This window comes from Pyrgilauda ruficollis, unplaced genomic scaffold (genome assembly GCF_017590135.1).
Source record: "Pyrgilauda ruficollis isolate IOZ18807 unplaced genomic scaffold, ASM1759013v1 scaffold48, whole genome shotgun sequence".
NCBI classification, from domain to species: domain Eukaryota; kingdom Metazoa; phylum Chordata; class Aves; order Passeriformes; family Passeridae; genus Pyrgilauda; species Pyrgilauda ruficollis.
In genome coordinates, this window is record NW_024526377.1 from 2,599,032 (window position 1) to 2,626,363 (window position 27,332).

General features: G+C 45.3%; 3 protein-coding genes across 10 annotated transcripts in view; 1 reads left to right on the forward strand and 2 right to left on the reverse strand.

Annotated features, from left to right (window-relative positions):
- Positions 1–19,301, reverse strand: part of RLF (RLF zinc finger) — a 36,944-nt gene extending 17,643 nt beyond the window's left edge. For 2 of the 5 annotated variants that reach the window (XM_041479162.1, XM_041479159.1), the window contains exon 1: positions 13,603–13,738. Coding sequence is in view for 1 of the 5 variants with exons in the window: in XM_041479158.1 (XP_041335092.1) it covers positions 7,766–7,847; positions 13,603–13,757; positions 19,077–19,286 (447 nt within the window). In the remaining 4 variants the exon portion in view is untranslated. Of the gene's footprint in view, positions 1–7,765; positions 7,848–13,602; positions 13,758–19,076 lie in introns of those variants that run through there. The other 3 variants (XM_041479158.1, XM_041479160.1, XM_041479161.1) reach the window with 3 other exon arrangements.
- Positions 19,302–19,692: 391 nt separating this feature from the next.
- GJA9 (gap junction protein alpha 9) overlaps positions 19,693–27,332 on the forward strand; it is a 16,776-nt gene continuing 9,136 nt past the window's right edge. For 2 of the 4 annotated variants that reach the window (XM_041479378.1, XM_041479381.1), the window contains exons 1-2: positions 19,693–19,930; positions 20,971–21,346. Coding sequence is in view for 1 of the 4 variants with exons in the window: in XM_041479381.1 (XP_041335315.1) it covers positions 19,780–19,930; positions 20,971–21,209 (390 nt within the window). In the remaining 3 variants the exon portion in view is untranslated. The remainder of the gene's footprint in view (positions 19,931–20,970; positions 21,347–27,332) is intronic. The other 2 variants (XM_041479379.1, XM_041479377.1) reach the window with 2 other exon arrangements.
- Positions 23,163–27,332, reverse strand: part of LOC121359962 (NF-kappa-B inhibitor delta-like) — a 4,610-nt gene continuing 440 nt past the window's right edge. The window contains exons 2-9 of the mRNA XM_041479390.1: positions 27,032–27,328; positions 26,462–26,567; positions 25,654–25,800; positions 25,429–25,480; positions 24,790–24,947; positions 24,298–24,411; positions 23,799–23,963; positions 23,163–23,522 (exon numbers count right to left, since the gene is read on the reverse strand). Of these exons, the coding sequence (XP_041335324.1) occupies positions 23,463–23,522; positions 23,799–23,963; positions 24,298–24,411; positions 24,790–24,947; positions 25,429–25,480; positions 25,654–25,800; positions 26,462–26,567; positions 27,032–27,328 (1,099 nt within the window). The 3' untranslated portion in view covers positions 23,163–23,462. The remainder of the gene's footprint in view (positions 23,523–23,798; positions 23,964–24,297; positions 24,412–24,789; positions 24,948–25,428; positions 25,481–25,653; positions 25,801–26,461; positions 26,568–27,031; positions 27,329–27,332) is intronic.

Below are 27,332 nucleotides of genomic sequence, written 5' to 3' on the forward strand. Positions count from 1 at the left end.
CCTCTACACACAGCACATGGCTCAGAGTGATCAGGGCCCTACTGCTTTGAACTCTGGAAATCTGAGGAGTAAAGGAGGAATTTAAAAAAGACATTACACATGGGAAGAATCTAGAGTCTAACACAGAAAAGAAGGTAGCTTGAAATAAATTCCAGGCATTTCATGTCCCCAGTAGAGAAACAGATGTAGGGTGACTTGAACTGAAAGCATTAAATATCATCTTTCAGAACTTGCTAATGCTGACAAATAAAGCCAACTAACTGTAAGCAATTTGTGGCTACACCTTCAGTAAAAATGCTTCTCACAGCAGATCTTAAGTTCAATATGTGGCAATGCCCCCTCCTTCTGCTGAGCTGTGTTTCAAGCTGCTTGTATTTTTAACACAATCTTTAACCTCAGGCTTGCTTTTGATAGTCTCTGTTGTCCCCTTTAGATACAATGGAGAAAGGTTTCCAGTGACTTGAAGAAATCACCAAGAGTGAGAAACCCAGGGGAATTACAGGCCAGTCAGCATAGCCTGACCCCAAGAAGAACACGGGACAAATTCTCCTGGAAACTACATGCAGTAATCTGACTACCTTCTGTGATAAGCTACACATGACATTAGTCATACTTGGCAAGGCTTCTGACAATCTCCCACAGTATCTTGAAAACAAAATTGTTAAAATAAGGAAAACTGGACAAAATACAGGCAAAAAAAACCAGCTCAATATCCAGACTTAAAAGGCTTGTGACAAACTGTACAAACCCAACTGGCAGCTGTCTCCCAGTAGCACTTCTCAGGGTCAACAGTGAGTTGGTATTTTGAACACATTTATTGTCTGAAAAACAGGACAAAGCAGATTCGTTCTCTGCCAGCCCACAGGTCATACAGAACCAGGAGAGCAGCTGCCACTGCTGGGCAGGCAGCCATTAGGGCATTCAACAGGCTGCAGAACACTGACAGGGACTCAGTGAAGCTCAACACAGTCAAATGGAAGGGCTGCACATGGTACAGCCCCAAGCAGCAGAACAGGTTGGTCACCAGCTGCCAAGGTTCCAGTTTGGCACCACAGGTCTCTAGGGTCTGTAATTTAAGTGTAGGTCAGCAGTGAGCTCTTACTGCAAACAAGGCTAGCTATGCTGAGCAGTCTCAGAGCATGACCAAGAGATTCCTGAAATGTTTATTCCCGTTTGGCACTTCTGAAATTCCACTGCAGTACAACACCTAGTTGGCAACTGTCCTGTACAATTCATTTGCCACAGTAACCCACGTTCAGCAAAGACCACCAAGTGCAGAAGGAAGGGTGAAAATGAAAATCTCAGAGCTGTCTTTATCTTCCCTGTATTGCCAGAAGGTAGCTGGAGCTGTCTAGCAAGGGAATCACAGGAAAGGAAATTCCCTAAGTGTGTGTGCAGGAAGTGCTTCCATATATAAACACTCATTTTGAAAGGACTAATGAAAGTTTGTGCATTTTCCATTTCTTAAAGGTGACATGTGGTGGGGGCAGGACCCTAAGCAATCTGATTTAAGAAAGCTCTCTTACTCTGAGTGAAGAGATGGATCAGATAACTAAGCTTTCTTCCAGCAAACTCATGTCTCTGCCACAACAAAAACCTTCCCAGAGCTGCAGATTGAACACACTGAAATTTCAAACTGTGTCTGGAAGCACACTTTGTGGAAGTCAGTGCTTCTGCCCTATATGAGTATTTTTCCAACTGCAAGAAAAAAACCAAACCAACATCAGACTGAGCAAAAAACACACGAGTTCTTTCCAAATGCAGAACTATACTGCAGACTTCCACCTTCTAAGTACCATAAAATTAGAAGTCTCATAGCTGAATGCAACAATCAAGCAGTTTTGGTAATTTTAACAATCTCATCTTCCTTAGCAGTATGAAAGATTTTCTACAGATATTGCCCCAAAGTTAATTTTAGCTTTAGATAACTGTTGTAACCGTGTTCCAACTGTCAGCTCATAGCAACCTGCTAACTGAAATCATTAAAGACCACGCTACTTCTAAAAGTGATTATAAAGAAAGTAAAACTAGTGAGTGAGTTATTGGTAAGACCACCTCAAAAATCAGGTGTTGGTACTGGTAGACGAGTTGGTGCTAATTGGCAGATGCAAAGACAGCCAAGTAGGATGCTTGCAATGACTGATTTCTGGTCTTGAGCCTGAAATGCTACTCACAAGGTTAAAAGTAATTTTGGAATGTCACACCTGGACCCTAAAGACACAAGGGACTTCATATGCTCTTGACCAGAGCTCAAACTGCTCTTAGCTATCAGCATCGAGAGACTGACACACGAAGATTTCAGGCTGTGTTTAAGCATTTGAGAACATCACTTAAGCAATCCTTAGGCTCAGACAGCTGTTCTTCCTCTTAAGTCTTTGCTTCCACTGCATGCTGGAACAGTGAACAAAACTCACCACAAAGACTCTCAGGGAAGAAGTGGGGTTTTTTTTTGTTTTGCTTTTTAAAACTAAAACATGATCAATTCCCCACTTTACACTGAGCTAAATGGCATGCCAATGGAACCAGCCAGGTGAATGACACACAATGCTTAACACAATGCTACTGTCAAAAGATGCTCAAGTTGTAGCAGCCTCAGGACAGCTTTAAAAACACCACTGGAAAACAAACTGATCTAAATTTCCATCCATTAAACACCTAATAACAGCCCAGTTTACTTCATATGGGAATTCTGTGTATATTATCTTCAGTCTTGAGGATGATTAAGAAAACAGCTACAGATGTGCAGGTAGACAAGATACTGGATGTCACCTAAAAAAACCAATAGAAGCCCATTTCAACAACCTCTACTTCAGGCCTTTCCCAACTACATGTCACACAGCATTAAGTCTTTTCAACACAACAGGTTGCCAGAGCATCCATGATGCATTCCCTTCCCTCACACTAATGTTACAGCATTAATCTCAGTCTCAACTATAGATCAGGTCAAAGACTAACTCCAAAAAACTGCCAGCATTTAAGAGTCTATGTGTTCAAACTTCACCTTGAAGCCTGAACTCGATGAGATTTAATCAGCTTTATTCAGCACAGCTGTTATGCCCTAGAAAGGGGTGGAACTACCAACCAAAGCACTGAGGAGCTAGAAGCCACGGCTCAAAAACAGCCAGAGTGGCCCACTCACCTGCCAGCACTCCTGGAATGACATGGCTGACAAAAAAAATTTAAAAATCATACAACCTGGACACAGGTTAGGTACTAAAAATACCACTGTCCCTCAGATATGACATTCAATGATCCAGACATCCAACATAAACAATGTCTTCCCAAGAGCAACTGTTCCCTAAGCTGAGGGCTTCAGGATGCAGTACAGAGCCAGCAGAGCCCAGCCCAGCTATGGGGATCCATCACATTTCAGCACCTCTGTGGGCTGAAAGGACCTAAGAAGGTGAGAAAGAAAGGACTTTTGATACAAGCAAGCCGATTTGCTGAGTCAGCACAGTGTGTGAGATTCAGGGTATCAATATCAAAATAGCAAATATAAAATTCACCAACATATGTAGCATAAGTAATTAACTACTGTCAGTACACTCCACTTTCACTACAGTGCTTAGCTGAATCATATTGGACCTGCTGAAGAATATAAAACTAATATTAATGGAAATATATGCAAAAATCTGTTATGAATACATCCAAAGTCCTTGAAGAAACTTAATGCAACATTTACATATACAGATCCCATCAAGTTACAGCACCATAAACAGGTTCTAAAGAGCAGGACATAAAACATTTCATTCTAGATGAAGTCAGGAAAGAATAATACACTAAGAGTCTATGGACAAAGTTCAAAAGAAAAGACAAGCCTTGAAACAGTTTACTGAAGACATCAGGATTTTTCACTCCTGGCAGTTTAGAGTGATCAGCATCTACTACAGCTTCACAGAAGTTTTTGGCTTCTGCTCTCCTCAACTCACAGATTTTCTAAATAAAGCAATGATGCTCTTTGTAAGGCTTGAAGGGGAACCCTTTTCCACAACCCATATTCAATACTCAGAACAACACATCTCTACTCCCACTGAGGATGTTTTTGAATGCATGGTTTTACCTTCTTCACCTGACTAGATGATATGGATCCACACAGTACTCCTCCCCTGAGCTCCTCCCCCAGATTAACAGAGTTTACTTGTATCAAAAGCTGTGTTGTAATTCTGCCCCAATCCTTTCACTCATGTTTTACAGCATTCCCTCACTCGTGTCTGCATCTTTTTGCTTGCTGCTACTGAATAAATCCATGCTGAGACTCCTGCCGTACAATCTCACATCTTGTTTTCATTTTGCCCAAACTGCCTCTGATCTTGCTTAGGGATGAGGAAAACTGGACTCATGGGTGACTGCAGGACATAGCTGCTGTTATTTAGGATACCAGAACAAACAGGTTCAGACACCAAATAAAGATTTTGACTGCATTTTGTGTGTCCAGTATCAGCTGGACATCATTGACACTCCACTTTCAGGTCTAAGACAGTCTCCACACCTTGATGTTTTGATATGCAAGCCCTCACTCACCTTTCACATTCCTGAGATGAAAATTTATTTGAAGTTTCACTGACTCCCATTACCTGTGTAGATTGTTACAGAGCAACAACTACTGCAGGCAGATCCAAAAAATACCTCCCATTTTAGGAGTTACAGTCCTCTGAAGCCATGCTTGTCTGTTTTATTAGGAAAGCAATAAGCACATTTACATCCATCAGTCTTGGGCATGTGCTAACATAGCATTCTGCAGTGCTTTCCTAATGGATTTGCCTGGAGATCTGCACATCACACAGTCACACACAGGTTTTAAACCTACAAGACAGCCCACAATTCCTGTCTGAAGGTCCCTATTGCCCTTCATATGACTTACATACTCCTTCTGTGGTGACAAGTGGGTTCCTACTGTACTCCAAGGCAGGGTACAAGCATTGTCATTCTCATACTTCTGCCAGAGAGCTACTTCAAAATCTTATTAGAAACACCTGTTTGTAAAAGTCCACAAACCTCTTCAGCAAGTTTTCAGAATATCACCATGTTTAATCAGTTCACTATCTGAACTATGGGGAGCTTTAGGTGAGTGCTAAACTTGGAAGCCTCAAAACTTGGTAGCTTCAAAAAGTCATTACAAAAGCCAAGTATATATTACTACTCCTGGCAGCAGCACATCTTGAATTCTCCCTTAGTTCTAAAAGTTGACATGAGAGATCTGAGCTTGTGTCACCCTTTGTAGAACCCCAGAAGAGAAGGGCTCACATGTATGTCTCAAATACCAACAGTGAGATGCTGAGGACCCAACCAAGGATTGTTAGTAATGACACACAAGGTTTGCTGCTGATAACACATTGCGAGAAAGAACAAAATGGGGCTGGAAAAGTTATCTTAACCCTTCATCCAATCCCCCCTGCTGTGTGCCTACATAGTAGGTAAAGCACTAATACACCAATTTTGTGCATGTAATACACCAATTTTGCCAAGCATGTAATTTACTAATAAAATTTTGGTTTTGTGCATCCTCTACCTTCTGTAGATTCTTAAGGCCACAAGGGTTTACAAATCTTGGATACTCCGTCCCTCTTAAGAGTGGGACATCACACCCTTCAGCCACTGGAATTTAACAGCTCCCTTCCAATATATTCAGCATAAATAGAGCCATCTCATCAGACTAAAAATCTGCTCTCTATTGATAGACATATCAACGTCTGATTGCTCATTTCAAAATCCTAGAAATGCACAGATCTGTTACATCACAGAAATCACTAAACGTGATAACAAGAATTCTCCTTGCAGATCCCTCCAGTTAAAAGCTAGCAACTTTTAGAGCTGCATTGTAACTCTGCTATAATGAAAAAAAGCCTGTATATGCCCTCCTATATTCCAAAAATCTTTTTTCAGGTCTAGGCCATCTCAGCTACAAACATATTTGCCTTTTAGTGTAAGATAAGATCACAGGGCTTAGGGGAGACCTTATCCCCAATGTCCAGTATTTAATGGGTAGCTACAAAAATCAATGGATACTCCCTTTTTACAAGAACTCACATGGAAAAGACATGGGGTATTGGGTACAAGTTACTCCTGGGGAAATTCTGATTGGACAACCAAGGAAATTTTTCATAATGAGAAGATTCAGCCACTTATAGTCTCCTCAGGGAAGTGGTGTATTCTCCAACATTGGACAATTTAAAGATTTAGACAGACAGAGTGATGGGCTATCTTGTCTAGACCCTGCCTTTGTCCAAGAAAGATTGGAGCAGAGGACCCCTGAGGTCCTTTCAACCTGGTACTCTGTGATTCGGATTCACTCCTCTTTACCCTAACTGACTGTATCAGTAAATTAAAGAAGAGTTACTTTGGAAACACTAAGTTTCAGCATCTTGCACCAGCCCTAACATAAAAGATGAAACTGTGGCTGACCACCCTTATCTGTGGCATCCTCACAAACAAAGGGGTTGGGAGCACAGACCCAGCCTTTGGCCAATAGCCAAACAGACAGCATAGCTGGGCACTATCAAAATGAACTGCTACACCCTCCAACCTGGCTCTGGAGTGCTGCAATGTCCATTGTGCTCTGTTACAGTCACTAAGGGAGTTGTAGGACCTATGCACTCAAAAGAAAAGACAGATCTTTGTCACCACTAAGGCAGTAAGATTTAAGCTATTCAAACTGCATTTCTTTCTGTTACCAAGTACATGCCACATACAACTGTTTCATGACAGTAAATATTCCATGATATTTCAGGAAAAGGAGGTTTCTCTACACCTGGACTCAGACCATCTCTATTCCTTCTGCTACTAGCAGGATTACAAAGCTCTGCTAGACTGCTTCTCTCACTTTAAAGTGACAGGTTTATTCACCTTCAGTCTACTGAAAAGTTTTCACACCTCTTGTTTCCTTGACTGCAGGGAAAACAAAAATAGAAGCTCAATACTAGCATCTTCAGAGCTAATGCAGCAGTAGCCAAGCCTCAGGGACTGAGAAAATCCCCAGTCAAAGGGGTATAAGGTCATGCAATAAAGACAGCTGCAAGGTCTAAGTCACTTCCAACTATTTCCTGCCAGGATCCTCACTTCAGTAATTTATAACTCAGATTAGCTTGCAAATTTACCAGGCACAGCTAAAGCCAGAACAGGCAATAGCAGGAAAAGAGCAGTCCCTGGTCCTGGAAGGGCCCATCAATATGAATACAGCAATACCACTCCTGTCTTTCAGCTCCACGAGGAGCACCAGTTCCTGCAGACAGCTAGGTACTACCTCCAGACTAAAACCCAGAAAACATCTCTTCTTCCTACACAGTCTATATTAGCCATGTTGGTTTGAGTGTAGGAGTGTTGTAGTATGAGCTTATTTCAGCACCACCCATAAAGAAACACTTCTAAAAATCACCTGGACTAAAGACCTGCCCTACCATTTCCATCCCTGGCAAATCAGGTACAGACACTAACCTGCCACTCAGGCCTCATCAAAGCAATGCTTCAAGCTGTTAAATCACTTTATTTAACTCAATCTATCTCTTCTACAAATCATTCAATCGAGACTTACTAAGGTTCTCTTGCTTAAGCTGCCATCAACCGTGTGGTTATAAATATGCTGTTGGCCCTCAAGACTCCCAATACGGTTGCTGCAGTCAGACTTTTGCTGCTCAGAAATTCTTGCTGCCTAGGTAACAGCAATGCAGGACAAGTGGAACTCAGGGGAAGGGTAGAAGAGAAGGAATACAACTGCAGCCTTTTTTTTTTTTAATATGTAAATTGCAAAAAAGAAATTCAGAACACTTACCTGAATGGATTGATGGAATCCTAACCACACCTCATGTGGTAATTCACTTTCAGGAATTGAAAGCAGTAGCTCAAAACAACTCCTGGAAAAGCAAAAGGCAAGTAAACAAGCTACCTGAACACATTCTCTTGTTACATTAAATAACATTTCTGGCACATACTACTTAGAATTCAGCTAAGTAATGACGGTAACACTGAAACATGTTAGATTGTGCAAATCAATTAAAGGCCTGAAACATCCTGTAAATCAGGCATGATTCATCATATGGAAACAGTGCTCCTTTTACTACATGCAACCTCTCTAATTTGAGATTGCAGCTACTCTTATAATAAAGATAGTCCATTCAATGTAGCTCAGGAACATTGCATCACAGAATTCTATTCTTTCTTCTCAAGGGAAACCTAGTAATCATTCTAAATAAAGCTCACTGAAGTCCAGCATGGTCTCTGCCTAGAGGGAGAATGAAAGCCAGCTTCACCTAACTCAACATTTCAGCACTGACACACATGAGAAAAAAACCCCCCAAGAAACAGCTTGACAGAAGACACATGCATTAGCACCAAAATGGATCTGGACAAGATATGTCAAGAGGAGCACCAGCACCTAGAAACACCTTCTGAGCCTTTGATACCAATAGGGAGAGCATTCCAATACCTACAGCACAAACTGCAACCTGCCACAGCAGGACTGCTGCCTGTCTGGTTCTCAAACAGGAGCTATCCAGCCCTGTATGGAGCACATGGATTGCCTAAAACCCTACTGAACAATTAGACCCAGTGAAACTGAAAGTGCTAACGATGACACTCTGCCTAGAGATTCACAAGACTTACACACAGCAGAAGTGTTTTCATAAATGGTGACAATATAAGGAAAGAAAACTAATCTAGGACAAAAAAGCACTATAAGCTTTTTCATAAGCTACATCTACACTGTTAGATAGTTTCAACTCTTGCTACTTTTTCTTCAAAACATCCTCTCTCAAATATTAAATATAAAAGAATGATAGGGCAACACATTGCATATTATGACAGGCAGAAGAACTGAGCTTGGGGAAGTGGAAAAGGAAGAGATGACCAGGGAGCAAACGAGTTTCAGATTTGCTTAGTACTCAAAAAGAATGTCCATCTTCCTCCTGACTAATGCATTTAACAGGTACCTACCAAATGCTATACATACTCAGTTTTTAGCCAGATTCAGTAGCCATATACATCAACAGGACCAAATGGATGAATATTCCTAATAAAATAACCAGGACTTTGTTTTGCCTTCTAGTCCAACTTGGCAGTACAAGCTAATTCACCAGCCCAAATGTTTAGACCCAGGTGGTTGCTAACAGACTATCAAAACCAACTTCATGAAACACCTGAACTCTATTTTAACATAAAAACCCCTAAAACTTTAAAAACCCAACAAAACAACAACAAGAAAACCAACAACAAATGAAAAACCAACAACAAACCAACCAAGAAAATCCCTAAGTATGTGTTCTGTTTTCATCCAAGTCACACAGACTCTACACCCAGTAGCACATTTGCAAACTTCATGGTCAATGTGCTTTTATAAAGTCTTTTGATGCACACCTCACTTTCAGACTGAGTCAATCAATCCTACCTATGTCCACTTTCAATTCCAAGAATTACATTTTCTAGAACATTTCTTTTTCATATCTATGATATTGGCTGTATAATATAATAGACTTAAACAAAATGACAAAGCAAGCTTTTAAACATCATTTTTCTAAACTTAAGCATTAAGTTGCTACTTGGACAGTGAAAAAATCTGCAATTACATTTTCAAAGCATTGTGTACACAGGGTGAGATAGTCTAGGAAGACAAGAGGATTAAATTTATGCCTCTAGAGTTACTGTCTGTTGTAGTAACACAGGACTGGTCTGAACCCAAAGGGAAAAGTTCTTTTGCTGCAAGTCTTCAAGTCCTCCTCAGGATCCCAGCACAGAAAACTGTGGTCTGGAAGTCACTCCATAGGAAATCTGGAGCTCCAATTATAAGCTATCACATAAAAAAATCTACAGCACAATTGTGAAACTAATATCCAGGATATCCCAATCACAATTTCCTTGGCAGAAAATCAATTAGAATTCTAAGTCTATTAACTAAGTTTTTTGGTAAGAATTGATTCAAACACACAAGCGCATAAAAACTTCCCCACTGCCAAGGGGAACAACACACTATTTAGCTTAATTCTTTCTTTTGGTCCTTATACAATACTTTAAAACACACCTCTGCCCCTGAAATCCCATTTTGCTCTTTATTGTAATGCAGCTATAAATGGAGTTTACATGTCATGGCTAGGCTACAAATCACAATACCAGGGTCATGCCATGAAGTCAAGCCTTTCTAACCCTACTCCACCAGTACCACCACAATGCCTGCCTATACAAAACTCAATTCTAAACTTCAATCACAATTTTTGCAAATAACTGTAATGGGTACTTGAATGCTTACATTATTAGAAAAAGATATTATCCACTTCAAATATATATAAAATATATTCAAATACATTATCAACTTCAAAATATCTTTTAAGAAAAGGTGTCTTAGATATAAATTTCTTTATTTTGGAACAAATAACTCTATGCAAAATTCCATATATTATTTGCACATAATTTTTCAGTAATACCTCATTTCAGCTATACCTCATTCACAGAAACTTTTTAATTAAATTTTAAAACCTTTCAGAACTGTGTTGATCTTTAGATTGTATTAGAACACTTTTCTATCCTAATCTTCTCAGAGACACAAAGATGACTCATTATACATTGGATTATCAGCACGAATTGTTCACTTGTTGCCAGGAATTTTCCTGTGCTTATTACGAGTTGAATTAGCTCTTAATGATAGACAGCAGAGTGGTAAATGCAAGCTAGTGAATCAACCTGCAGCAGTGGATTAGGCTGAGAAGAGCTTTGTGACACAACCAGCTCAGTGTCACCTGTGCCTGCTCACAGAGTGCCGAGGGAAGCAGACTCCTCCTGGAACAACACCTGCCAGATTCCACAGGTACAGCCCAAAGGTGAGCTACCCCTCCAAGCTTGAGGCAGACTGGGCTGATTGGTTCAATACAGTTTTGCTTCTTAAACCTGATGGCATTCAAATCTCCTTTCACTTTTTATGGTTGAAAAAAACCCATACAAACACCTTCTCAAAGTTGTCAAAGTGGTAAATTCCCTTTCAGTTCAGTGCCAATGCAGCACACAGGAGAAAGTAGAAAGCAATTAAACCTTAGTTACTGGCAAACACCATGTGACTTATGACCAAATATTTCTTCTTTTTTAACCTATTTATCTTAGAATCAAATAAACCACTTTCAGATAGAAGTAAAATTTTCATACTGATGGTAACATGACACCTTCCCCCTCACACCAGCCTCAGAAATAAAGCACTCACAGAAGCCTGACTGAATAACCAGCTTCAAGGGTCTCCTGAGATCCACAAGGATAGCCAGGTAACTAACTGTGAGTGAAAGAATCTCTGATATGGCTAATTCTTTAGTAATTATTCTACAAAGGCAATACCTTTGGAATAGTGATACTGAGGGGAATGCAGTGTGCTTTGGGGCTGTGAGAATAACCTGTCCAGGTTCCACTTGAGCAGGTAAGTCACTCCCTGGCCAAAAAGAACATTCCTGTTTCCCACCCACAGACACCCCCAATCGCTTGTCACATCTGCAATCTACAAGAGCAACCACTCCAAGCTTTCCTTTGTTTCCTAAGGTTGGACAGTGGACCAACAATAGCTCACACTGCACGAGCATCACGTTATGGGAGGCACAGTGCCTACATCGTGTCAGCTGCACTGTGAACACAAAAAGGACCCCAGCAGGCAGCAGGGGAAACCACAGTATACTGAGTTTTGCTGTTACTGGCTCACCCTGCTGAGAAGGAAGTCAGGAGGAGGAAATTCTTTTCCTCTTCTCCAGGAGGAATGTTGGAAGGGAAGGAGGATTTCAATAGGAAGTAGGGCACTTCTGCTTTGGAACAGCAAGTTTGCTCATTTCACTTCCAGTCAAGGTTCAAGTCTGAAAACACAGTGTGTATGACAGCTGTGGGTAACCCAAATGTCTCCTCAAAAATCACAATTACATGGGAACAGTATGTTTTCATGTCCCTAACTAGGTAACAGTCTTTCTCCCTCATGGAACCTCAACTTCTATCTTTAATTCCCTGCTCTATCTTCTCTTACGCTCCCTTGGAAACTTATGAAAAAGAAAAACTGTGGGAGAGTTAATTCGGGTATGCAATTATCCTCCTTATCTTCCACCTCACTCTTTGTATTTCTCATTCTTTAGATTCCTTTCAAATGTAATCATTATAAGAAAAGGAGATTTCAGCAAGTCAGCTCTTCTACTGTCCTCTAACACAAAGTTTTCTGAATATACAGGCTACAACAAACTCCTCCCCCTGAAAGCTGGAAAAAAAATCATATTAGCAAAAGCAGAATATTCTGATATTTCCCAACAAGAGAAAAGCAAGTTTGATACAGAATTGGGATTTACACCCCAAGATATCTAACAGTGGCAAAATATACAGAAAATAGTCCAAGTAGAGATGCCCTACAAACAAACACTAAATGACCAACTTTTAAAATTACTTAAGTAGGAAACAACAAAATACACAAACTAATTAATGATAGTATGATGAAGACAATAATACTCAATCCTTAAGGGGACAGTCTGAAAAGCAATGAAGATATTTTGCCAAAAATGTGTATCATGTACCAAGTAAATGCAGTTAAATTCTTAGGTTTCCACTGTAAGAACCTACGACACACTTCTCCTGATTTCAAAAAAATAAAAACCACTCCTAGTTCACATATTTCTCACAACTAAAAAGAAAATAATTCAAGGCATCATAATTGATAATCTGGAGATAATCTGGTTTGAGCTGTTCATTTATATTGCAAGTCAGTCCATTACAAAATAAAGCATTTGCCCAAGGAGTTCACTGCTAAAGTCCATCTTAAAGAGAATACCTGAGTTCAGACCACAAAACAAGTAAGAGACCGCTAACAAAAAAACCCAAAAATTGTTCACAGAATCACTTATATTCTATGATCTCCATATTCAAGGTTCTAGATCTTCACCCTCCCTCCTCAGATGAAACCTCACCAGGCAAGGAATGACCAGCACATCACTTTATCCTTCTCAGGTTATACTGATTATACCCCAGTGCACATGAAAGCCCTCAGTCTACACTCTTCAATTACAAAAAGCTGCTTTGCACTTAGGACAGACTTTGAGGAGCTACAGTTATCCCAATTCAGCTGATGGACTGTAAAATGTTCTCTATTCTGTTCCAGGAATTGCTGTGCTTTAAGTCATGTCTAGTCTGCTTTGCAATCTCACAGCACAACTCAGACTGCCATGAACAAAAATCAGCTTATCCTTTTCAACAAGGATTTCATTCAGAATGCCCCTGCACTAAAGGGGACAGGACACACAGAGCTGCAACTGCAGAGCAAAGGATACAGGTTTATTAATCCATGTGTGAAAGTCTAATATTGAAGCTTCTGTTTAATGAGTACAACACTAAGCTTCTTCTACAAAAAATAACACTTGCAGAATGTTTTAAGAACAGAACCTTCCTAATACCTACATGATTATCCAAATACAGAAGAATAAAGAATTTGTCCATGTTAATTAAATGCTCAGATATATTTTTGTGGTATAATTAAAAATGTACTAAATGTACTAGATAAATTGCAAACACAGTTGTCAAATCAAGCAATAAACAATTTCAACAGCTTGCCCTTTAATTTATAAAGTGCAGTTCTTTTTAAAACAAACAAAAAAATTAATATACCAACTTAAAACTTACAGCACTAGCCTGCCAAGTACCAAAAGAACATCTTCACATTCTGTAGTCAAGTAAGGTCTTGCATTAGCAAAGCTTTGGATGGAGATTCGATACACTTCCAAAAAAGGTAAAATATGTTCCGATGCACCCCGACTGCCAGCATACTGGAGCAGTGTCTGAAACAAAATGAATTATCATTAGAAGTTCTTATAACACACTTTTGCTTAAAAACAGATAGCAATACACAATATCAGACACATACAGTGGAATCATTCTGGAAGTGAGAAATTTTTACTCTGAAGAAGAATTTAAAGTGACAGCTTTTTACTGCAACAGAAATTCTCCCTTTTATTGAAATATATTTTTATTTACTTTATTATCTTGATAATGCTATCAGAATTTCTACAGGGGAGAAAGTTAGAGGCAATTGGCAGAAATGTGAGCTATTAAGTAGAAAATTCAGGGAGAAGTCCTACACTTGGCTCTTTTTGTACAACTACCATGGAGACAGAACCATGTATGTAACACTGGAATCTTTATTACTACTGAGAATGCACAAAAAATAGGCAGAAACTCAAGACTAAGAACATTACTACAGATGTAGTGTTTTAAACATCCATGCATTACTCACACAGCAAACATGAAGCCACCAGAAAGGAATCCAAAACCCAGATCAGATCATTTTGTAGGCATTTTTCCAACACAATTACCCCAGATTTTACTCCTTGGCCACAGCAATCCCGCATTACCTGGGCACGGTACTAAAGCAGCAACATAAAATCTAGCCAGTTTTAACAGAACTCATATCAACACAGGGACAACACTAGTACACCCCAAAGTTTTTAAAAGGTACCCACACTACCATGCTGTGCTAGGAAGTACAATTTGAGAGCAAGTGGGGCACTGAGCTGAGGACACCCTAGCTCTGCTGACTGCTTGCTTCACAGGTGACAGCCCTTCCCTGCACACCCTCCTACACTCCAGAGCAGTGATGCTTCTGTACTTACCAGCTCCCTCTGCCTCGTGGTACTCTCCCTAGACTAAACAAGGTAACAGTCTTGGTTAAAGCAGCTGTAAAGGAAAAACCAATGCAAGAGGCTGTGCTTTTTAGAATCCTTAGGGCCAATACTTGGCCTGCCCAGGGAGGTGGTGCAGTCACCATCCCTAGATGTGTTTAAAAAAAGCCTGGATGTGGCACTCGATGCCAGGGTTTAGTTGAGGTGTTAGGGCATGGGTTGGACTCAATGATCTTTAAGGTCTCTTCCAACCCAGTGATTCTGTGAAGATTGCATGGGGGAAAAAAAAGTCCAGAGTGCTTCACCCCACCATTTAGAACAAGTCAAATTGTCCTTACAAGGATGGTGAGGCCATATCAGTTTTCAAATCACTTCAAGTTGTGACTCTGACACAACAAATTTATTTTAACACCTTACAAAAACCCCACATGATCTTATCAGGTGGTGAATGGAAACAGCACACTATGGAACAAACCCTTCTACAAGTTTGCTAAAATCACATGCAGTCCTAATAATGACCAAAACTTACCCTCCATCACAGCAGGAAACAAGTGGCCAGTACCCAACGTTGCATCAGTGATATAACTACACTACACCAGTCCTAGCCTAAAAACAATGCAGACTAGCAGAATCATGAGTTACAGTTAAGAAAAAGAAATCTATATAAAATACCATCTAAGAATCAGTAATCTGCTGTTCTGTGGATTGTTCTCCAACAATTAATGAATAGAACTTCTGGGTGAATGGAATTTACAAACTTTCCCAAAACCCCACACAATATTAATAGTTATAAAAACTTAAGCTGGGGGCATGGAATTGGAAGTTTGCAGAAATCATCCCTAAGCACAGCACAAATATTATTAGCTGCAGCAGGTAATGGTAATACCAGTCTTCAAGTTCATTGAAGAGATGAATGAATTTGATAATATAACTCAAATCATACATTGCTTTGTAGCATTAAATCACATTCAAAGACTGTCAAGCTGCAGTTCCCAAAGAGAGCCAACTGATGACTACCATAAATCAGCTGTTTAGTAAAGCCAGCAGTAACACTAGCATTACATTGACTAGAGAAACAGATCAAACACACCAATCCCTGCACTTTTCCAAAAATATATCCATCAAAACCAATCTATTTAAAAAGCTAAATTTAGTACTCAATTATTTTGACAGACACTTTGATCATAAACTACCTGGTCTCTGTAAACCATAAAACACAGCAGAATACTTTCTAAGATTAAATAAATTTTCTAGTAAACACTGCAGCCTTGCTCAAGTGCAACCTGAGCACTGGGATCAAAGTCTTAAAGCTACCATTAGGAATTCACTGAGTAACTCTTTATGAGAAACTTCTTGTCAAATACATAAACAATGGTTTCAATGTAAAAAACAGATTCAAGGTGGCAGATTTATTAATAGCTTAGACTTCAAGGATCTGTAGTTTGGAACACTATGATGCTATTAGTGTGGGCACACTGACAAATAAGCCAAATGTAGTAACTGCATTAAAGAAGTTCTTCAAAGCTCTTGTGCAATTTCACAAGTAATAGTTTAGTTGTCCACTACGGATTTCACCTGGCAGTCTGTATAAAAACTATTATGGAAAAATGATTAATTTGACAGAATCAGATAGCCTACAAGTTTAAGGGATTCTCAAGTAACAATTTAGAAGCAATTATACCTTACAGTATAATTACCCGAGAGAGTATTCACACATTTAAAGTCTGGCTCATTTACACTTCATCCCACCCTCCTCTTCCATTCCAGGAACACACCTAAAGGGCAAGTGGGGTGAGAAGTGCAGAGACCACACGGCCCTGATGTGTCACCCCCAGGCCAGCCTAGGCCCTCCACACTGCACAGCTTTTCACTTTCTGCAGTGACAGAACACCTGCTTCGCTGCACTTCTCAGAAGTGTAATTTTTTTGCTCAGACCCAATTTGAAGACAAATATCTCAAAGTTTCCTGACCTGTTGGTAAAGCTTTGAGACTTTTTAAGAAAAAGACTGTCTTCTTAAGCATATCTGAGTGCACTCAACATGTAAACTTCAAAAATTTCAGAAAGCCAACAGCTGCTGGGCACTGGCAGACGGGATGCTTTGCCATCCTACAAGCTCCCCTTCACTGAAAACTGTTCTTCCTATTTATGACAGCACAGCCTCAAACACTCCCCTTAGTAGTTCTATCTGGCTGTTTGGGTACATATTGCTCTCCACAAAATAACAAGGTGAATGTGCAAAGCATTAATGCCTATACAATATAAAGCTGCAGAGTCAACTCATTTTTTAGGCTTCAGCAGATTCTTTGTTTTGTTATCATGGACAACAGTACCATTTCCCTGCTTGAACATAGGGATCTTCAAGGAAATTGTGACACCCAGCATCACTCCCTGTATGAGCTACTGGAAAGCTGCACACAGCAGCACAAGTTTACAAGCAGTAAAACAGCATTCAGACAGCTCAAAGCAAAGGAAATTCACTCATTTGGTTCAGTTTGCCTGGCAGCCATGGTAATTTCCACAGCAAAACACAGCAACTTCCAGGCCCCTGCCCCAGCTGTACTCACAGGATGGCAAACATAAAACATTTCATCTCTCCTTACATCAGCTACTTCCCAAAATCAAACTTAAGCCCATATAAATCCAGCTTCTTTCTAGGCACATTTTGCTGTAGCTTCATAACTTTATAGCAAGGTATCAGTGGTACCTTCCAACTAATTAATACAAAATTGAGCTCCCTAAATTTCATTCATGGGCAGACCTTAAGTTATTGAAGTTATCACAAACATCCCCTGTCAGGAGAAACCCAGACATAAAATTCCACCCCACCCACAGTGGTGTGACTGCACAAAGACATCACAAATTCATCCTCTATGAGGGATGAAGTGCTTCAGGATGGACCAGCTGCTCCATGTTTCCCACTGCATCCCCTGGAGTACAGGCATGACAATCCAAAAAGTGCCAGACTGGTGACAACTCAAAACCAACTTTTATTTAGCACCATTTTTATCTGTGCTATCACAGCATTTAAAAACCAGACTACAATAACAGCACAAGGACACAGAGGGCTGCATTATTTGTGGGGCACGGTTTGGGGTCCTTTTTTTTGTTGTTGTTGTTTACTTTTCTTTTAGGTAGCAGAACTGTCTTTCACCACCACACTCCACTGATCAAGCATCTTGAAAGCTTCTTCTGTACCCAGCTAATGTGGGAAACTGGACATGTACACACAGAGATCATCCTGACAAGGATCCACTATCAAGGGTCAGCTGAATATTTGTCTCAATGTTCTGCCACAATGTACACCACTGGAAACAATTTTAGCAAAACCTGAACCTGGACAGGCTAACACTTTGTAGCAGGCTCCATGTCAGTGCAAAGTCACATACACTGAACGTGGGACTAACACAGCAGGATGCAGCTGCACCCTACAGTTTGAAAGAGTTTTAAAATCTAGTAAATACACTTATTCTCTTGTTTCAGTAAGGGATGAGCTAAACATCCTCCCAGAATGGTACAGCACAGCACAAACCCCTGGATGCAAAATGGAAGACTGTGAAGGGTAACACCACTTGTACATAATTTGTGACAACCCAGCAAGCTTTTTTCTCTGGTTTTACCATTCATCAGTCAAATACTATAGCTTAATCAGCTGAGGTATTGTAAAGCAGCTTAGAAAACAGATTTTTTCCTGCTTAAAGCCCACAATCTTTCCAGACTCAACAGGGACAACTCTTCAACCCAGCATCATAACAACAATTTTTCAACCTTAGAGCTCACAGTAAATGATGCTGTGAGGGTAGCAAAAACTAACCACTGGAAGAGTTTACTTAAGAACGACTTATCTCCATCACTGTGGCTTTAATCTAGATCAGCTCTTCTTCTGGAACTCAGGGCCCCAATTCAGAAATTGGTGATCTTTCTCTTGTCTGCACTAAGCAAGTATTCAAGACAAGCTATCCAAACCACAGCTCATTCAGTGACTTAAGGGCCCTGTAGGCCCTTACAGGCCAGCAAGCACTCCTTGCACCCCTGGCTGATCTCAAACAAGGCAAATACGCAGATCTGATCCCGAGACAAGTGAAACAGACAACCGGAGGTCTCGGAACCGAGCCAAGACTGCACCGAGTAGATGCGGTACGGCCCCGGAGAGCCAGCCGAGCCCGCAGCATGCCCCGCTCCGGAGCGACTCCAAAGCCCCAAGGCGAGCAGTGCCCTCGGCCCCGGCTGGCGGCGCAGAGCCCACGGGGCGCCCCGGGCAGGGCGTGCACAGCCCCGCTGGGCAACCGGCCACGGAGCACCGGCAGCCCCGGCAGAGCGAACGGCAGCGCCGTACCGAGCCTGCCCCGCCGGGCCGTGCCTGCCCCGCCGAGCCGTGCCGTGCCCGCCCCGCCGTGCCGAGCCGTGCTTGCCCCGCCGCATCCTTGCTGCGCGCAGCCGGCCTGCAGCCCGCGCCGCGGCCCGCCCCGCCCGGCTCCTACCTGGCAGAAGCCCCGGCAGTAGGCTCGGGACGAGGCCTCCGACACCTCCTGCTCGCGCAGCTCCGTCTGCAGCTGCCAGAGGCGAGCGCGGAGCGCCGGCACCACCCGCGACACCTCCGGCCGCGCCGCCGCCTCGGCCTCCGCGTCCGCCATCTGCACCCGGCCCCACTGCGCGTAGGCACCGGTCACGTGACCCGCCGATGACCTCATCGGCCAGGGACGGCGTCACGTGACGCGCGCGCACGTGACGCTTCGCCGCGCCCGCGCGAGGGGCGGGGCAGGGAGCGGGCGCACTCCCCCCCGCGAGCGACCCCACGTGACGAGGAGGCGGTGCGCGCGGCCCTCAGCGTGGAGGGGCGGGGCCGGCGGGAGCTGCAGCCCCGCCCCCCGGGCCGTGAGGAGGCGCTGCAGCCCCGCCCCCGGGCCGTGAGGGAGAGCTGCAGCCCCGCCCCCCGGGCCGTGAGGGAGAGCTGCAGCCCCGCCCCCCGGGCCGTGAGGAGGCGCTGCAGCCCCGCCCCCGGGCCGTGAGGGGGAGCTGCAGCCCCGCCCCCGGACCGTGAGGGGGAGCTGCAGCCCCGCCCACCGGGGCCGTGAGGGGGCGCTGCAGCCCCGCCCCCCGGGCCGTGAGGGCTCCGGCACGGCCCAGCAGTGACAGTCCCTCTCCGATAAAGGTGACTGACTGCAGGGCCAGGGGACTTGAAACATGATAATGGAACCGGCCAGAGACGGCTTTTATAACTTAGGTTGCCGTTACTTTAATCTCCCGTTAACAGCGCGGTGTTGGCAGCAGAACGTTCGTGCCTCCAGGATAGCGCTGGAGACGCTGTTGCCCAGACACGGGACCGGGGAGGATGGTAAATAGCTTTTACCAAGACCTTGCAGTGTGTGAGATGGGCCCATGGATCGGAGCAGATCTCTCTCTGTCCTTATCTCAATTAATGAAATATATATTTTTCTCCCCACTTCACATTCATGGAGGGAAGTGACAGACAGGCTTTGGTGGGAGCCTGGCGTCCAGCCAGGGTCATTCCACCACAGGAAGGGAAGGCAAAGCAAGAGAAGGGTAAGACAAGTCAAGACAATTCAAGGGACCTTGCAAGATGTGGCACGGAAGTGTTTGGCAAGGCATGGAAAGAAGGCGTAGACATGGCTGGGCAAGTGAATGAAGTTCTAGGCAAGGCAATAGCTCTTCTGTACTGCGCTTGTGCTGCCCCAGTTCAGGTGGTGTTGGGGGTCTTCTTCGATGAAGGCTCAAGGTCTTCCTTGCATCTGAATTCTCAACTTTGTCTTCAGAGCATGCGCTGTTATGGTGTTCCTTGGTCTTACTGGATGTAACCAGTTTAAATTCTCCATTTCGTGGCTGATTTGCTTTACATTTGCCAAATTCTCATTAGTACATCCTCATGCTTCCCAGTATAATTACACTTGTCTATTTTTGAGATTATTCACTTGGCGAGTTTCTGTTTATTTAAGCATTAAGCAACTAGTTAACCATATACTAGCTATTACATTGTACAGAAAGTTATGATTCAGGTTACACTGGTATAACTCAATCTACATAAGCATCTTGTAACTTTGACCCAGGTTATAGAGATATGAGCTGTCCCCATCTCCCTTGCCTGGCATTGTCGTGCTTGCCCAGCCCTGCATTTCCTCGCTGTGGGTTCCGTTTGAGCGCCATTATTCAGGTTATATTGGTATAACTCAATCTATATAAGCATTTTGTAACACTGCCCGAGGTTATAGAGGTATGAGCTGTCCCCATCTCCTGTGCCTGGCATTGCCGTGCTTGCCCAGCCCTGCATTTGCTCACCGTGGGTTCCGTTCGAGCGCCGTGATTCAGGTTATGTTGGTATAACTCAACCTACATAAGCATCTTGTAACTTTGACCCAGGTCACAGAGGTATCAGCTGTCCCCATTTCCCGTGCCTGGCATTGCCATTCTCGCCGTGCTTCCGTTCGAGCGCCGTGACCGGAGCGGACGGTCCCGCCCTTGGGGGCCCTTGGGTGGGCACACAGCGCCACCTGCTGGAGCTGTTGAGCGGCGGCAGAGCGGGGAGCGGCCACGGGGTGGCGCTGTGCGCTCGAAAGAGACGGCGCCGGCCCTTGGCTCAAGTTCGATCTTTTGGTTGAAGTTTGATCTTTTTGTGTTTTTCAGATCCTGTACTGCGTCAGTGTATAACAACGGACGCCATATAGAGTGGTAGTAAGCTCTCTTCACATGTTGGTCAGACAAAATGATGTGGTGTTTGTGAGGGTTCCAGGATGAGGTAAGAGATGAATCTGACTCCATGATCTCAGAAGGCTGATTTATTAGGATATTATATTATATTATATTAATTATATTATGGAATTATATACTTTATAATTATATAATTATAAAGTATATAATTTATATGTAATATATATATTAAAAGAAATTATATATTAAAACTATGCTAAAGAATGAGAAAAAGATATATCATAAGGCTTAACAAGAATGAATAATAAAAACTCGTGACTCCTCAGAGAGTCCGACACAGCTGATGGTGATTGGTCATTTAGAAAACACAATTCACATGGAACCAAACATGCACCTGTTGGGAAGCAACCTCCAGACCACATTCCAAAGCAATCAGATAATTATTGTTTTCATTCTTTTCTGAGGCTTCTCAGCTTCCCAGGAGAAGAAGTCTTGGTGAAGGGATTTCTCAGAAAATATCATGGTGACAAAACAATCCCTCCAGGCTTGAGACCCAAGGACATCCTCTGCCTCAGGCCCCAAGAAGTATAAACAAAAGTGAGTGGAGGAGTGGGGAGCAAACTGGGCATATCTGACTTCATTACCTGAAGCTGTAATTGGACAATTAACCCCTGATATGCAAATAGACCAAACTTAGATCTGGCTGAAAAACTCATGACCATGGTCCATCTTGGGTGTAGCTTCTGTAAGGCTTCTGACTGCCCAGGATGTATCTATAGAAGGCCTTTAATAAATACCCACTTTATTCTCTTAACTGTGTCTAGCCTCTGTTCTAGGGAGCCCCTCCAAGGCATCATTGGGGCTACCTAAAAACAGAGGCCAGACAAGATAATAAAATCAGGTATATTTATTTAAGGCTTTCAGGTACGTTTTGGGCAGATGAAGCCCTACCAGGGGCTACACAAGGATTACATATATGTAAAAATATAAAAGCTGAAATCCTAAGGCACCAGGGTGTCCAACCGTGAAGATACAAAGTTGAAAACGTCCTTCACTCTCTCTGAGAAAACGTACCAGAACAGAAAGATTTCACTGATCTTCCCTCTCATCTGCAAGTTTAAATTCACACCAGAAACTGTGAAAAAACTTTACTACATGCTGGCTAAAGTGGAAAATTACACTGCTTGTTATTAATTAAAATAATTAATTGAAAGTTAATTAACCCCATTAAGTAGAAAAATGAATTAGGAAAGTTCCATAATTTTTTGTCTCTAGGAGGAGTCTTGTAAGGTGCTGGTATGGTGTTGGATTGGCCAGGAGGAGTTTCAGTGGTGTTAAAGGAGATTTAGAGGGAACTGGGAAGGATTGATTGGGTGGCATCAATCGGCCTTTCAGTGGTGCTGGGTGAGGTTTGGGAGGGCTAAAGAGGAGCTGTAGCTGGCTGAAATGGTTTTGGTGATGTTGGGATGGTTTGAAGGTGGATTGGGGGATCTGGAATGGTTTGGCTGTGAGGGGATTCAGTGGGTGCAGTGAGGGGTTTGATGGTTCTGAGGGATGCTCCCCTCACCACTTCCTCTAGCCCTGGGGAGAGGAGAACCTGAGCATTTGGGGGCACCTCTGGGAGTCACCCCAAGTGCCTCATGGTTATCACCCTCCTTCCCCTTGCATTTCCCACCCCTTCTCCCTTATGTTTCCTGCTCTTTTCCCTTCACATTTCCCACCATTTACCCCCATAATTTAAAGCTTTAAAATAGTGTCAAAGAGGTATTTTTGATAACTTAATCCTTAAAATAAGAAAAAAGGAGTTTTTCTCAATTTGAAGCCCTTTGTTCCAGAATCCCCTCCTTTTTCTGTTGTCACTGGGATGCACTGGGAAAAAACACTCAGATTTTAAGGGTTTTTATTTAATTTCAGAATTCTGTCAGTTTTTGGGTGTCCCCTCCAATTTGGCATACTCCACCCAAATCCCCTAATTTAGAGGAGACGCCCCTCATTAGCAGCCCCCATTAATGAGGCTGTGGGGGAGGGCAAGGGGGAGCTGGACCCCCTCCATGCTCCTCCACCCACCAAACCAATGTGGTTCAGACTCATTTCACAGAAATTTGGGGGCAATTTCATTGAAATCAGGAAAAGTTAACATGGGGAAATCCCCCAATATGGGGGTGTCCCCCATCTGATACCGGGGAGACCCCGCCCCTCTGACATCACTCGGCGGTGTGGGGGGGGCGATGGGACCCCCGGCGGCTCCTCAGGAGGAGGCGGAGCTGTGGGAGAGGGAAGGTTGAGGGAGGTCCCCAAAACACGGGGTTCTACCCCAGAATATGGGGATGTCACCCAAAGGTCCTGGGACAGGACCCCACGGTTTGGGGGGTGGTGAAAATGAGGAGGTGAAGCAGCAGAACATTCGGGCATAGCAGCAAGGTTTTGAGGAAAACTGTGGGATTTTGGGGTTCCAGGAGCAATTCCGGGCATTTCCCCCCATCAGCAGGAAGTTTAGGGTGCAGTGGGGTGCTGGGTGTGAGGGTGATCGGGGGTCTCACCTGGTCTCCGGGGGCCCCAGGGGGCAGCAGGCTCTGGGGCAGGTCGTGCTCCAGGTTGCGGGCGCTGGGGTCGGCACCCCAGGCCAGGAGCAGCCTCACGAGGGGCTCCTGGCTGGGGGTCCCAGGCAGTGCTGCTGCCATGTGCAGGGGGGTGTTCCCGTGGGCCTGTGGGATGTGAGGGGGTGCAGGGTACCCACAAGTCACCCTCCAGCCCACTAGAGGTACCTCAGAGACCCTTGAGATCTGATACCGACACCTCCAGCCCCCCCAGACCCTCCACAGACACCCCAAAGCCCCCAGTGCCCTTTTGATCCCTCTGAGCCTCCCAGAGCCCCTTCAAACCCCGCAAGCCATTAGAGGAACCCCAAAGAGCTCCACAGAGCCCTCCGATCAGCCCCAAGAGCCCCACAGAGGTCTCCCAGCCCCATGTGCCCCACAGAGCCCTTGGGGGAACCCAGAGCCCCTCAGAGCTCCCCCCAGCCCCACAAGTCCCTCAAACCTTCATGTTGACAAGGCGGGGGGCCATGCCAGGCTGGCGCAGCAGTAGGTGGGCCAGGGCAAGGTTCCCTCCCCGCACAGCCAGGTGCAGTGCTGTCAGGCTGCTTTTGGTGTCCTGGGGGCAAGATAGGGGTCGGGGGGTGGACCCACAGGAGGTCTCACCCCCCTACAACCTCCTCAACCTCCCCAAAGGGACCCCAAGAAATGCCTGAGAGCACAGATCTGTCCAGCCCATGGGGACCCTGAAGGGAGACACAGGGGTCTTTGGGGGGCACACAGGTGTTGTGGGGGTCTCACGCCCCTCCCCAACCCTCCCAAGGTACCCCAGTGGATCCCAAAGGCCAGGAGCTCAGGTCTGCCCAGCACACAGGGACCTCAAAGTGGGACACAGTCACCTTTGAGGGGCACAGAGGTCTGTGCGGGGAACCCAGGGGATCTGAGGGACACCTGGAGAGTTGTGGGGTACCTGGGGGTCCTTGGGGGGGGTGTGTACCTGGCTGCTGCTGTCTGCCCCCATCTGCAGTAGCAGCTCAACACAGCGGAATCGGTCCTGGGGAGTGGGGGACCCCCTTCCAGAGCCCTCCGTGGAGCTGTGCGCTCCCTGCAGCGAGGCATTGTGGGCCAGGACGGCGCAGTGCAGAGGGGTCTGGCCTGGGGGAGAACCAAGAGGGGTCAGGAAGGGCCCCTCCCCCAGACAGGACCCCCTTGAATTGGGAACCCTCCTAGGGACCCCCTCAAAGTACAGACACACCCCCCTGGGACATCAACCAGGACCCCCAAACTGGAAATTCCCCATCCTCCCAAAACAATGATGCATCCACCAGGAATCCCACCAAGAGCTACCAAAAAATGGGGCTCCTCAGGGTCCCCTCCAAACCAGGGACCCCCAAGCCCGTTCTGTATTGAATACCCCTCAAGTGGGACTCTCCCAAGACACCCTGAAATAGGGACTCATCAGATACCCCAAATCAGGGACCCCTGAGTCCCCCTCCCATTGGGGACCCACCAACTGAACTCTCCCCTGTCCCACCCAAACAAGGACTCCCCAAGAATCACCCCCACCATAAAACCAGGGGCCCACTGCAAGCCCCTCCACCACCCTTGCCCCCCCCCGCCCCTCAAATTTGCTGACCCTCAAAATTTCTGGCCTCCACGTTGACAGGAACCCCCGAGGACATCATGGCCTGGGAAAGCAAGGGGAAAGATCTGGAGTCCCTCTGGGTACCAGGAACCCCACTAGGCCGGTTCCCTGGTCTCCCAGAACAACTGCGTTCCTTCTGGACCCACTCTGGGGTCCCCTTTGAGAGGGTTTTGCGGTCCCCAGGGCTGCCCAGCCCTCCTGCGGTTGGGATCTCACCTGGAGGATTTCAGGGTGCCCGTAGGCTGCGGCCAGGTGCAGGGCCGTGCGGCCCCCGTGGTCTGCGGCATCAGGATTGGCCCCCAGGACAAGCAGGTCCCGCACAATCTCCGGGGCTGCAGCAGCCGCTGCCACCAGCAGAGGAGTCTGGGGGCATCAAATGGAGGGGTCAGGGGGGACTTGAGTGACTCCTGGGGGGAGTTAGATGTCTAGGGGGTAAAGGGGGTCTGGGGGCTCTTGCAGGGAGAAAAGGAAGGTCAGTGGGATCTGGGGGAGTCAGGAGTGGTTGGGGGGCATCAAGCACCCCTGAACCCTCAAATTATCACCCTGGTATTCTACTATTGCTCTGTCTCCCCTTATCATTCCTTTATCATCACCTCATTAATTATTTGTTATTAATTGTCCCTTCATTGCCCTTTACTGGACTCTAATTACACCACCAGTAATCACCCATTATTACCTCCCAGTATTAATTACCCCCTTTATTCTCCAGCACTCCCCCTGTTATTAGACTGCAACAGAACTCTGTGATTAATTATCCCAGAATTAACTACCCCACCCCCATTATTAATTACCCCGTCACTCCCTGATCCGTTATTGTCTTTTTACCCCCATCACCCCCTTATTGCCCCAATAAGACCCAGTTATTACCCCTTCTTTACTTATTACCCCCAATGCCATCAACTTTCCCAGGTGCTCTTGCACTTCTAGTTTCCCCTCCCCTACCCCCCCATCTTGCCTAGGTGCTCCTGCATCTTGATCTCGTCCAGATGTCCCCTCAGGCCCCCCAGATGTGTCCCCCCCTCACCTTGCCCAGGTGCTCCCGCACCTCAAGTCCCCCCAGGTCCCGCAGAGCCTCGGCCGCAGCCCGGGCGAGCGCCCACTGCCCCCCGGCACAGAGCACGTGCAGCAGCCTGGGGGTGGAGCAGGGTTACAGGGGACCCCCTTGGCCTCTACCCACCCCCCACATTCCACCCAGAACACAGACCCCACAAAAGGACTTGTCACCCCAGAGCTCCTCCCAGTGCCTCACAACTGCCCCTGGGGCTTCCCAGCACTGCCTTGTCCCAGTGACCCCCCCATTGCCTCCCTGCTGACCTCCACATTGACTCTCCTATTTACCCCACACTAATCTCACCCACAGACCCCACTTGATCCCGTTGTCCCCCACTGAACACCACACTGACCCCACTGCCCTCCCATTGCACTGCTATGGGCCCCACTGACTGTCCTTCCCACCAGTGACCCCCTAAATTGCCCCCCCATTGATGCCCATTTGCTCCAGTTTAGCCCATTGACCCACCATGGACCCCTTGACTCCAGTACCCCGTTATCACCCCCGTACCCCCCAGTGCCCTCCCATGGCCCCCCCGCTCACGTGTCCCCCTCCTCGTCCTGCCACAGCAGCTCCCGGGGGTCTCGGCCCCCCAGTGCAGCGCGGGCGGCTGCCAGGTCCTGGGGTTCAGGATACGAGTCTTGGATCTCCCTTCCCAGCAGGGTGGCCCCAAGTTCTCCCCACGGCACTGCGGGATGGGGCCAGGCAGGGCCAGGGATGGCAGCAGCCTTGGGGGGGCAGCAGTCAAGGTGGAGGGGGGCTTGGTCCCAGTTACCCCTGCCCCAATGACCCCCCCTTTTCCTCCCCTTACCCCCCCAGCTGCGACCCCATTGCCCCCATCTAA